Consider the following 11,637-nt stretch of genomic DNA (forward strand, 5'->3'; position numbering starts at 1 on the left):
CATGTGCAGTGGGGACAAGCTGCTTAGCACCTTGGCCTCCGCTAGCCTAGAATCCGGGCCAGAGTTCGATTCTCTCAGAGGACACTCTTTGAGGACTCTTTTTGTTCTTTTGGTGCTCTTGGGGGCTGTCTTGAGCTGGTGGTTAAGAGATATTACTTTTTTTCCCTAGTAGACTGGTACCGAGAGTACCTAGGCACAGAGTGAGTGGGTGACCAGTTCATGTTGATCAGTAAAACGCCATACAGTGAGCAGATTACGCAACTCTTCTTTCCATACATTCAGTCTCCTACAGTGTTCAGGAGATCCCACCCTCTAGCGTAGGAGAGTCTCGTAAGATTGCTGATGATTGACTGAAGTTCTAATTCTTACCACTCCTCGAAATTTGGCCACTGCTGAAACAATAACTACAAGCAACTTCAACTTTAGGCGGTCCTCACCTACATCAGCTGCCAGCACAATGTCGACCCGCACCGACGAATTCATCGCCGAAACGCTTGCCCAATACACTCCCCGCGCGGCCAATTATGACCTCTCCAACGGCGGTTGGCACGTGGAGCTGGGTCGAGATTTCGTTACCTGGCTGCCTCCTCCCAAGGGCGGCGCCGTTCTTGACCTCGCGTGCGGCACCGGCCTGGTCACAATCCCTCAAGCGGAGGCGGTCGGACCTGGCGGAATCGTCATTGGAGTTGACATCACCAAGGCAATGCTCAACGAAGCCAAGCGCAAGTCCCTTCCCGAGGGAAGCAGTGAGGTGAAATGGTTATTGGGAGACATCACGAACCTTTCCTCCGTGGAGGAAGTGCAAAAGGTCGTGAAAGAAAGGGGGGGCTTTGATGTCATTTCATGCTGTTCGGCGTTCGTATTGCTGGAGAATCCTGCAGAGGTAATCAAACACTGGGTCACCTTTTTGAAGCCCAGTACCGGAAGGTTGATTGTCGACGTCCCCACGGAGGATCGTAACTTACAGTACCTGCTTAACTATCCCCTGCGGCGCGCGTTGGGGAAGCCCATGGTCTACAACTTCGACTGGATCGAAGGTCTTCACACCCTACAGACGCTGTTTGAAGATGCCGGGCTTGAAATAGAAAAGTCGTTCCGCACAAGGAGCTACGTCCCTGAGAAATGGTACGGTGCGGATCAGGCGATGGACGCATTGGACGAAAAGACGAGTCAGAGCGGGCTGTGGAAGAGGATCTTTGACGGCCTCCAGTCAGAGGGAGGGACAGAAACCATTGACAAGGCCAGGCAGGCATGGGTGCGGATTTGGAAAGACCACTTGAATGAAGATGGGAAATTGTGGGATGGACACGCTTTGTACGTTTCAATAGGAAGGAGAAGGGAGTGAGGTGCCACCACATTTCCACTCACCCATGGTCTGTCGACCAGCGACGGCGTCGGCACAAGGACTCATCGTCGAACAAACACTACGCCTGCATCTTCAGGTCGACGCATCTTCGGTGTAATGACGTTCATCGAATCGCCCAGCACCTCCAACAACGCCGAGCTGGCCTGCTCTTCGGTCTTCATTTTCCCTTCTATGATCAGCGGCTTCAGACGACATTCGTGCAACAGCGTCGAAATGATGGCCACAAACTCGACTTGGCTGAACTTCTTCCCTGGACAGACCCTGGGACCAACACTCCACGGCACAAACGCCGCACCCGGCGGAGGGGGAGCGATCGACTCCTTTCCTGTCGCCGGGTCGACCATCACCCAGCGATGTGGGTTCCATCTGAGGGAGTTCTCACCCCACCAGCGCGGGTCACTTTGGACAGCGTAAAGATTGAGCGACACATATGTCTCGGGTGGTGCCATGATCTCTTGGCCCTTGACACGAAAGGGGTGTGGTTGTCCAACACACCAACGCTCCGTACTGGGCACCGGCCCCCAGAGACGAAGAGTTTCATACTAAGATCTGTGAGTTGGTACCACACGGCTTCGACAAGGCTCAACATACCATCAACGCCAGGCATCTCACGAGTTGTGGAAACACCACTTCATAGTCGAGCTTTTCAGCGTCTCTCCCTTTTAAGACGGCGTCGACTTCTTCGCCGACCCAGTCCTGGATCTCACGGTTTGCGGCCAAGAACGGGATCGTATATGTCAGTGCGTTTGCGGTCGTTTCAAAACCAGCCAAATTGAAAATATACAAGTTACCTAATAATTCGGCGTCGCTAAGGTACATTTGCTTCGCTCCTGCGCCGTGTGCGGCCTTCTTCTGTTCTCGTTTCGCTGCCTCGTCGGCCTCAACCAGAGCGCTGACGATGTCGGCGCCGCTACTGCTGCCGCCGCCCTGTGTGATTGCTCGATTGTATGCAATTATCTCCTTCATGTATTGAGTGAACTCGGCCGTCATGGCGGTGAGCTGTCGATAAAAAGCGGGCATTATCCAGCGGAGCACGGGTATGTTTTTGAATAGTACGCAAAAGAGGATGTTCTGCAGGAGGAACTTCAGTGACTCGGCGAGACTGGTTTGGTGGCCTTGCGGGATCTCCCGGAAGCCTCCATCAAAATCGTGAATGTGTCCGAACCCGGCGGCGGAGAGGACATGCATGGCGATCAGCACACAGTCGTTCCGGACGTCGAGCATCGTGCGGTGGGCATCTGCTTGGCTGGTCACTACCCCAATCATCTGTCTCGCTTGTCTCAGCGACTCTTCCCAAACGACTTTGTTGTTCTGTTCACGGAAAGCAGGGTTGACGATTCTGCGGTGACGCTGCCAGTCTTCTCCGTTGATGCTGATGACATTGGGCCCGAAGGATTCGAAGATCTCGTACAGAGGTGGAGGCTTGATCCATGATTTGTACTGGGTTTGCAGCTCGACGGCCGCGACGGGGTCATTGACCACGATCTCGTTCTTTTCGGGAGATACAACTATAAACACATCGCCGTACGTCTGGTGTGGACGATAACGCTCGTCTTGAGCCCAGGAATGGTAGCTGAAGACGAACATGTACCCTATCACAGGCAAGTGGCGGAGGTATCTGAAGTAGGGATAGAGAAGAATCCACCAGTCGTCCTGCCACGAAAAGGGAATGACAACGACGGGGATCCCCAGTCTCCTTGCCTGCCGGTAATTGACCACCAGTCCATAAGTGCGAGCCGCCAGCCAAGCAAGGATTGGGATGCAGATGAACGACAGTACCGTGTAACTCAATGCCATTGTGGAGTATAGCTATTTATCGCAGCACTGTCCGTGAAAATGGCAGGTAGGAGGAGAAGGTTGAGCTCAGTGATTGAGACGACCTTTGTAGCCGTGCATTGCTGGATGCCTAACCTAGCTGACCAGGATCGTATATCGTATTTCGGATGCCAACCATCTCGTATCCATACGTTTCGAACTTTCAGGGCCGTATACACGACCATCCTATTGGAAGGATTTTGAGGTACGAGTATGCTAAAAGACTGGGCACGGGAGGTCAAGAATCCGGGCCTCAGACTGGCGACGTCTAGGCGAGGCGCCAATCAGCCATACAATCCCGAGCCACAAGAGCCGAGACATGTAGCCTGTAGCGAGAAGCGTCGACCTACGCCGGTGGTGGTAATTCTTCAGATATGGCATTGTCCCGCTCAAGGCCGAGCCCGATACCAATGTGCGGGATGTGGAAGTGAACGGCCGCTTCTTAGCATCGTGCACGCACCTGATTGACATCAACCACCTCCCTTACTCGTTACCTCGTTTGATCATCTTTGCGCATATGATGGATAAATCCTGAGAGCAGCACCGGCAAGCGCATTGACGACTTTCGTCTATTACAAAAATGCAGAAAGTTCCCCAAAGTCTTTACTAGCACTTTACTAGCACTTCAGGCCACCGAACATGCCCGTCGGCTTCGCAGATCAGGAGAACTCCATCATTTGGTCCGGCGAGGCTGAGGCGAGGACCTCGGGAAGGATGCGGCGGATGAGGCGGGCGAGGCGGATCAGGCTGGCCGCTGGCCCTATGCGTGCCAAGACACGCGTCTACGAGTCTCAGTTTCGACCCCTGCCGCTTTCTCTCAGTTTCATCTTTCACCTCCCTCCTCCAACCCTGTCTCACCTTCTTTCACGAAGATAATGTCCTGCCACAGCAGCAAGGCGCAATGAACCTGCCTCTCTCCTTGCATCCACCCTAAACACCCGTCACGGTCGTCGCAATGTTCCTGGGAGAGCACCGCCTCCGGCCCAATGCTGCCTCTGTTCGGGTGTGAGATACCGAACGGGACAGTGCTAGCTCAACACAGCTACTTACATACGAGGGCGCGCACCAAAAGTATTGACCACGCTAATTTAAATGACATAAATGACAAGTAAGACACCATCTTTTTCATAGCCTCGAGGTCTTGTACCTAGAATATTAGGGGCTAGCCCCTAACCACTCTCTTAATCTAGTGGCAGCCACACCTAAGTTATAGGGACGCTATAGGCGTTGGAGACTTCTCCGACAACTCCGGGTATCGTCGTAAGGGGCAACCGGATATAAATAATTCTGTCTTTTGAATAGAGCTGTCATTCAAATGAGTTAGGTCACTACTTTTGGTGCGCGCCTCGGTACATGCTGAAGCTTTCCAAGTTTCACCTATCCACCTAGATCCAAGGTGCCCGTCTGCGCCTCTCAGTCGTACGCTTTGGACTTTCCTGCCTGACCGAGGGGGACTGTGTCGCTACCAGGAGTTGGTCTACGATTGACCCCCCCGCGACTTGAGCGCCTTGTAGGCTCAGATTTCCAAGGGCGTACATCTACATCGCACGGAACAAGCTGTATCACGTCCAACGTATGCATCATAGATACCGCAACCATCACATGGTGGCCCGGTTGTGGGCAACTTTGCCGCGTTCCAAGACGAAGGTACTGGCGTTTGAGGTCATGCAAGGGCTTCCCTGAGGATCCGCCTCCGCGCATGGCGCCATCGTGATCACTGACACTATTTCAAACCAGTCTATTTCCTCTTCAAACAATGTGTGCGGGCAGAATGCGCTGCAAAAGAACCAGAAAACCGCTCGCAATGACTTCTTGGGCACAGGAACATGTGCTTCTGCAAGAGATCCACTTGAAACTCTCGTATCATCACCGACTCTAGTTCTGCAAGAGCTTGGCTTCCGGATGAATCCCTACGGCCTGGAGCAACAGTGAGAACATAGAACGGATTACCATTGATACTATCATCATCCCTTGTCTCTGTCTACAGGAAAACTTGCGCTATATTGGGGCCAAACTTGCTATCCATGTCGACATTCCAGACTCATCTTGTCGCTTGCCCTTGCCGCGCAGAACGCCACTGTTACACTCGTTCATGCAAGCTGCGAGCTGCGTACTACTTCTATAGCTCTTCGGCACAGGTGAAAGCGAAGAAGGTGCCAGCATGGGTTCTCGAACGGAAGAATGGTGATAAGATACAGTCGTAGAAGTGTCTCATGAAGAATCCTTCGGCGGGCGCCTTCTACATAAACCTTACGGTAGGTCTGTCTGGAAGCTGGTTATCTATCCCCAGCTCGTGCTTGTGATTTCAGAATACACTTCAACCACGCAAATATTCTTATCCCCATTCTCATTCTCCATGGCCTCGTCCTCGAGGTCGCTCCGTTCGCCGAGGCAACAGTCTTGTCAGATCGGGCAGGTTTTCGTACCTTGCGAGCTGTTACAAGACATCCGCGACTCTCCAGTAGAAGAGCGGATCTCAGACCTGTTCACAGCGCTGAACTGGTCTATGCAGACGGTGACTTCCATTTAGCATGTGATACACTTAAGGCTGACCGATGTTCAAGGCGATGGCCAACTAACTCCGATGTTTTCCTCGTCTGCCCGGTTTCAGTCGGATGAGCCAGTGCTCGTGCTTGAGCAGATGGAAGACCTCTTTGCGGGCGTGCAGTGCTCCGATGAAGATATCAGCCTTGTCTTCCACACCGTCGCAGCATTTCACGAAGCAAGACAGGCATGGAGCGTTCTTGATGACGCGTATGTCGTCGCTAGCCATGCCAATTGTTCCGAAGATGGAGGGCGGACGGCATTCCGCCGCTACGGCCACTTCCCTATCCATCAACCTCAGCCATGGCGTCCAAGACACTTGGTTTCCGGACACAGTGCTTCCCACTAACGCCCCGCTGCCAATCAAAATCGGCTGTAAAGACTGCAGCACCAACGGCACTCTAAGCCTCCTACAGGGCGAGTGGAGCGTCCTTTCCACGGTCGACTGGTTTGGAGCAAAGAATCTGACGGATATTATCTCTGCCGGAAATGTACAGCTGGGCATTGAGGGATTCGTTGCGCACGTGGAGATCCAGATCGAGCCCAGCCTCAAGGGGGACATGAGTCTGCCCTTGTTTACGATCCCAGTTTTCGGATTCACGGTAAGCCATATCAGATTGTATCGACCGATGTAGTAGAGCCGCGTCTGTTCTGACCGCCTGTTGTGCCAAAGATTCCGGAGCTTGGCTCCGGTGGGATTCTCGTCGAGCCGACATTGTCCTTGGGGTGGGAACTGTCTGGAGGCATTGAAATGTCCTATGGCTTTGAGTTGAAGGTGCTTCCCACTTGGAGCATGCGCAAATGTTCGCTGACATATGTGTGCTTTGCAGATCCCAAACCTCGAGGTCTACCTGGATTTTGCAGATCCGACCTCATCTAGTGTGACAGGGCTGTAAGCTTCCAAATACATAAAGGTTATCCTATCCGTTCATGGTCTGGCTAACCACCATGTCCGTAGCGATGGCATCTCCATCACCGACGTCCCTTTCCAAGCCAACATCTCCGACATCGATCTCTCTCTCAGCCTCTCTCTGACGCCACGAATCACCCTCGGCGTAGAAATCCTAGACAGTCTGTCTGCTGAAGTGGGCACATCCTTTGACCTCCCCAAGGCCACTGTCGTCATCACCCAGCTGGCCACGGACTCGGTAAATGCCAGTTGTGCAAATTCGAGCGAGGCGCCCGCCTACCAGGCGGACTTTGAAGACCTGTTTCACAGCCTGACGCACGTCGCCATGGGCGTCGAGTTGGGCGTGGGCTTGGACATGAGTGCCGAAGTCGACCTGTTTCCCCATCTTGACTTTTCCAGCTCTTTGGAACTGGCGACCGTGCCTGTGGCTGCACTTCCAACGCGATGTTTGGCGTTCCAGACCGAGGCACCATCAGGCCCGGGCTTTACACCGGCGGTATCGGCGCTTGCACAGGTACAGGCTCAAGCTCTGGCTTCTGCCTCTGCCTCTGCTTCTTCTGTCTCTGCTGCCTCTGCGGCGGCTGCGTCTGCCGCCGCCACAAAGCAGAGTCAGTCAGGAGGGTCGAGTGGGCAGGGTGGAGAAGCCAATTCCGTCGTAAATGTGGCATCAGGTTCCATGGGTACTTGGCTCAATTCTCGGACACAAAGTGCGTGCTTCTATGCTTTTTTCATTGTGGCTGGCGTCTTCATGAGTCTGTAACAAGGCACAGCATTCGAGATTGCGGAGCACTTGCCCTCCAGCAGATAGCCAAAGCTCGATGCGAGCAGAGATGCTAGAGAATCAAGCTTGCATGGAGATGAAATCACTCTTTGACTCTGCCGCAGGCCGGTAGGTTCCTGGGTTGAATTCTTCCCAGTGTCTCATCTGCTCCGTACTCTGATCATACACGCACGAAGCCAGCCCTCGCAGATCGCCCTGCCATGAGTCTCTTATCCGTCACCTCGACGGACTCAAAGGTCTATTGAATCCACCGACACGGTTCATGTACTGCCTGTAAGTCGTCTTCTTTTCCTTCCTCACGCCGTAGATCTGGTTACCAGGCACCTTTGTGTTATGCGTCGACTTGAACATGGTAAAGCCCATCATCTTCCTCAGTAGAGCGTCTTCGTCGTCTTCGTCGACGGCCATGGCATCACCGTTGACCACGGGCTTTTCGGCGTGGGCTGCTGCTTCTTCATCTCTGCGCTTCGTTGCCCTTGACTCATCGTCGTCGGCCTTGTTCCGCTCCCGAGGCTTCGTCCGATCGTGATCGTTGCGTCGAAGGGGAGAGCGTGTGCGCACGGCGTCCCGACCGCTGGTCCTGGCCGGTGAGCGTGACCGCGAGCGTCGATGTGAGCGTTCAGCCCGGTGATCTGTCGTCGCGTGAGCACGAGAACATGGACACTCGCGCACTGGTAGTGGGTTTATTACCTTTTGGATCTCGATGCCTGTCACGGCTCCTGCTCCTCTCGCGCCGAGCGTGGCCGTTGACTTCCCGGCCACGTCCACTTCCGCCTCCTCGGTCTCGATCGCGATCTCGATCCCTCTCACGCTCACGCTCCTTGTCCCTGTTCCTGTCGCGGTCCCGGTCTCGCTCACGCTCACGGTGCGCCGGCCGGTCCTTGGACCTGCTCCGCTCCCGCCGTCTGTCGGGGGTGTCCCGCGACCTCGATCTCTTCCTGCGCTCGTCGTCTCGCCTGGGCCCCCGGCGATCCTCGTCCCGGGTGTCGCGTGGCTTGGGTTTGTGGTCCCTTCCGCTCGAACTAGGCCGGGAGTCCGTCTTCTCGTCCTCATCCCACATGGCGGCACTGGTTGTGCGCTTAGTGCGCTTTGCTGGACGTTCGTCCATGGTTGCAATACCAGGGAGGCTTCAGAATGCAGCGGCTTTTGGAAATGAAGTCGCAAAGGGCGTCGGTGCGGAGTCGGAGGGAAATTTCAGCGATTGTATCAAGTGCTTTCAAACTTCTCATAGAGCCGTGTGCGGCAGCGTAAGGTACGGTAGAGTATTAAGTGCCTTCGACGCAAATGAGGTCTGAAGGACGCTCGATATTTGTCGCAGCAGAGGGGTGAAAGGTGACTACAACAACAGTTCCTTTCAAAAGTTGGCTTTGTATATGCCCTTCTTGTGTCTGGGCTGCCTGCTTAATTGCTTCTGCCGAGCTGCAGAGACACGGAGAAAAGACGAGGCTGAACCGGCCATGCGTTCGTAGTGCAAACGCAGCAAACTCGCCAAACAGAGCAAACTCTCGTCATACGCTTCCCCCTCCGACAATCAAGGCAACGCGGTCACGAACACCTTCGAGTGCAGCCTGCTTGCAAACGTCCTTCCACTCGCTAGACACTCTTTCCTAGTTGTATCACCAAGGAACAAATCGCGTTTGCGTGCTGCCCGAACAGAGAACTATAACCCATCGAAGGTGCCCTGCTGCCCGAGACAATCTTCAACATCATCACCCCAAACAACCCCACCCCATCCCATAGCACAGACGTCCTCTCTTAAGTCCAACGATGCAGTATCTACGCTCCGGTCTCGACCAACTTCGTGACCGCTACGCCCCTATCCGACACACCTCCACCTTTCGCAATACAGGGCAGATCACGCCCGAAGAATTCCTGCTCGCGGGAGATTACCTCGTCTACAAATTCCCCTCCTGGTCCTGGTCTGACGCCTCCAGTCCTGCACGACGGGTGAGCTATCTGCCCGCCAACAAGCAATTTCTCGTCACAAGGGGAGTCCCGTGTCACCGAAGGTTGGATGAGAACTTTGCAGGTGGACACGGCGCCGCCGATGACCTTGTCAGAGATGGGTTTCTAGGCGGTCCCGACGAGGAGACGGGCGGCGGTGAAGACGAGGGCTGGTTAAGAACGGGGGGAACCACGGAGAAAGAACAAGAAGGATTGAGGGCAGAAGTGAGGACGATGAGTGAGAGCGGACAACTCGGCCAGAAAGCCACCGAGGAAGAGGACGAGGAAGAAATCCCAGATATGGAGGACGAGGACGATGATAATGAGGCTATCATAAGAGATAAGAGTGAAGGGACATCTGCGTAAGTATACTCCCACTCTTCTCAGGTCTGTTGTTGAGGGCTTTAGACACTGACACGAGGTACAGCCCTCTTCGAACATACACCCTTTACATCACCTACACGCCCTACTACCGCACTCCGCGCATGTACCTCTCCGGGTACCTCTCTCCCAGCGAGCCTCTACCGCCCCAACTCATGATGGAAGACATCGTCGGCGACTACAAAGACAAAACCGTCACCCTGGAAGACTTCCCTTTCTTCGACAACAGTGTGAAAATGGCGAGTATTCACCCTTGCAAGCATGCTAGCGTGATGAAGATCCTCCTTGACCGTGCGGACGTGGCCTTGAAGCTGCGACTAGAAAAACAAAAAGCCACTGGCGGCGCCGCGAACGTCTCGGGCATGGAAGGGTTGATTGACGATACGGCAAACCTCAAACTGGCTGAGCAGAAGCGTGGACACGAAGCGGGTGTGAAAGCCGCTAGTGGCGGCGCCGGAGACGAATGGGAAGTGTTGGATGAACAAGACAGTAAAGAAGAGGAAAGTGAGAAGGTGGCAATCCGGGTGGACCAGTATTTGGTCGTGTTTTTGAAGTTTATGGCAAGTGTGACGCCCGGAATCGAGCATGACTTTACCATGGGCGTTTGATGGATGCATGGCGGGAAGCCTGCGATGACAGACACGAATCAGGAATGAATACGACGGGTTAGGACAATGGGGCTTCCAGGAGTTTTGCGCAAAGGGCTGAGGCCATTCCTCGGGTTGATCATATGGACGTCTAGCAGGGCTTCATTCTTACGGACTCGGACCCTGACTCGAAACATTGGGCATTGTTAGTTCATCATCTTATTCTAGAATGCTTCGACATGCAGCGGTTTCTCGTGTTAAGCTCCATCAGCGTCAGACCATCGGCACCTGCCATCCACGTCGACATTGTCTTCACCTGACCTCCAGCAGGGGTTCATGTCTAACACATGCAGGAGTCTACGTCATTTCCTCTCCTTTGCGACCCTACAGATGACTCGCGACATGTTGGCTGGGCCAACTGCCAGAGACCCCATCATCATAACAATGGATAATCAGGCTCGGCCGATGCGGACAGACCCTCGCCAAAAAGGATCAATGGACGAGACGACTACATACATCTGGGATGCGTCATGCTGCGGAGTTTGAGCGGTACCCGGTCCGTCAGCCCCACGCCATTGTCTGACTCCCTGTGCGTGGCATCTCCTGAGATATATGTGCGTATTTCTAACTGCTGGCCTTAATGGGGATACGGTCTTGCAACTCGTGCATACATGATGTCCCCTCTCCTAACGCCGACGTATCTCAGAGGCCGAGGGACTCTATATACTCATGCAAGTCATCTCCACAGAAGATGTCACTGGCCCCGAAAGTGGGACGCGGAGACCTCAATGCGTCCGGAAGCCCGGATTCCGCTCACGAGGCTGTCTACAGAAGGATTTGGAGCGACTGAAGCAAGAGAATGGTTGAGCCGGACCTTTATCGTGTCTGTCTAACTGGTCATGGCTGTCCGAGCCACCCATTCAAGCACCGTTAACTAAGACAGGGCACAATCGTATCTGGACTTTGGGACCGCTAAAAAATGAAGACATGGAATATTTCTCACGACATGTCTGTGGCCTGCGATTCGGGAGGACGGTCAAGCCCACCAAGCTCGAAGGTCAGTCCACCGTCCCTGCATCTGAAATATACGAACATACGTTCTGGATCAATCTAGTACAATTGGTGTGGCCACGGGGCTGAACGCTCCACCACATACAATGCCCCTCTCATGTCCGATTCGACTTCAACATGGCACCTAAAGGTCGCTCAAGCTTACTTGATTGAGTATAGCGAACGAGAACTGCCAACAGCAAGACTCCAATTAGTCAAGAAGGCTTCACATGTGCTCCAGTTGGTGGCACAAAGAATG

General features: G+C 54.0%; 5 protein-coding genes across 5 annotated transcripts; 3 read left to right on the forward strand and 2 right to left on the reverse strand.

Moving 5' to 3' along the window:
- Window positions 1–457: 457 nt before the first annotated feature.
- Window positions 458–1,345, forward strand: Z520_07413 (uncharacterized protein; the record flags this gene model as incomplete). Its single annotated transcript, XM_016777911.1, has 1 exon — window positions 458–1,345. The coding sequence occupies one exon, from the start codon at window positions 458–460 to the stop codon at window positions 1,343–1,345; it is 888 nt and encodes a 295-aa protein (XP_016630817.1).
- A 62-nt stretch (window positions 1,346–1,407) lies between these two features.
- Z520_07414 (uncharacterized protein) lies at window positions 1,408–3,163 on the reverse strand (the record flags this gene model as incomplete). Its single annotated transcript, XM_016777912.1, has 2 exons — window positions 1,408–1,908; window positions 1,958–3,163. The coding sequence occupies 2 exons, from the start codon at window positions 3,161–3,163 to the stop codon at window positions 1,408–1,410; spliced, it is 1,707 nt and encodes a 568-aa protein (XP_016630818.1).
- Window positions 3,164–5,952: 2,789 nt separating this feature from the next.
- Window positions 5,953–7,395, forward strand: Z520_07415 (uncharacterized protein; the record flags this gene model as incomplete). The annotated part of the gene is made up of 4 exons (XM_016777913.1): window positions 5,953–6,327; window positions 6,399–6,500; window positions 6,556–6,617; window positions 6,684–7,395. 4 exons carry the CDS (start codon window positions 5,953–5,955, stop codon window positions 7,393–7,395), a joined length of 1,251 nt encoding a protein of 416 aa, XP_016630819.1.
- Window positions 7,396–7,632: 237 nt separating this feature from the next.
- On the reverse strand, window positions 7,633–8,524 carry Z520_07416 (uncharacterized protein; the record flags this gene model as incomplete). Its single annotated transcript, XM_016777914.1, has 2 exons — window positions 7,633–8,048; window positions 8,107–8,524. 2 exons carry the CDS (start codon window positions 8,522–8,524, stop codon window positions 7,633–7,635), a joined length of 834 nt encoding a protein of 277 aa, XP_016630820.1.
- A 659-nt stretch (window positions 8,525–9,183) lies between these two features.
- Z520_07417 (uncharacterized protein) lies at window positions 9,184–10,349 on the forward strand (the record flags this gene model as incomplete). The annotated part of the gene is made up of 2 exons (XM_016777915.1): window positions 9,184–9,722; window positions 9,788–10,349. 2 exons carry the CDS (start codon window positions 9,184–9,186, stop codon window positions 10,347–10,349), a joined length of 1,101 nt encoding a protein of 366 aa, XP_016630821.1.
- Between the last annotated feature and the right edge of the window lie 1,288 nt (window positions 10,350–11,637).

The sequence above is a fragment of the Fonsecaea multimorphosa genome (genome assembly GCF_000836435.1).
Source record: "Fonsecaea multimorphosa CBS 102226 unplaced genomic scaffold supercont1.15, whole genome shotgun sequence".
In the NCBI taxonomy this organism is placed as follows: domain Eukaryota; kingdom Fungi; phylum Ascomycota; class Eurotiomycetes; order Chaetothyriales; family Herpotrichiellaceae; genus Fonsecaea; species Fonsecaea multimorphosa.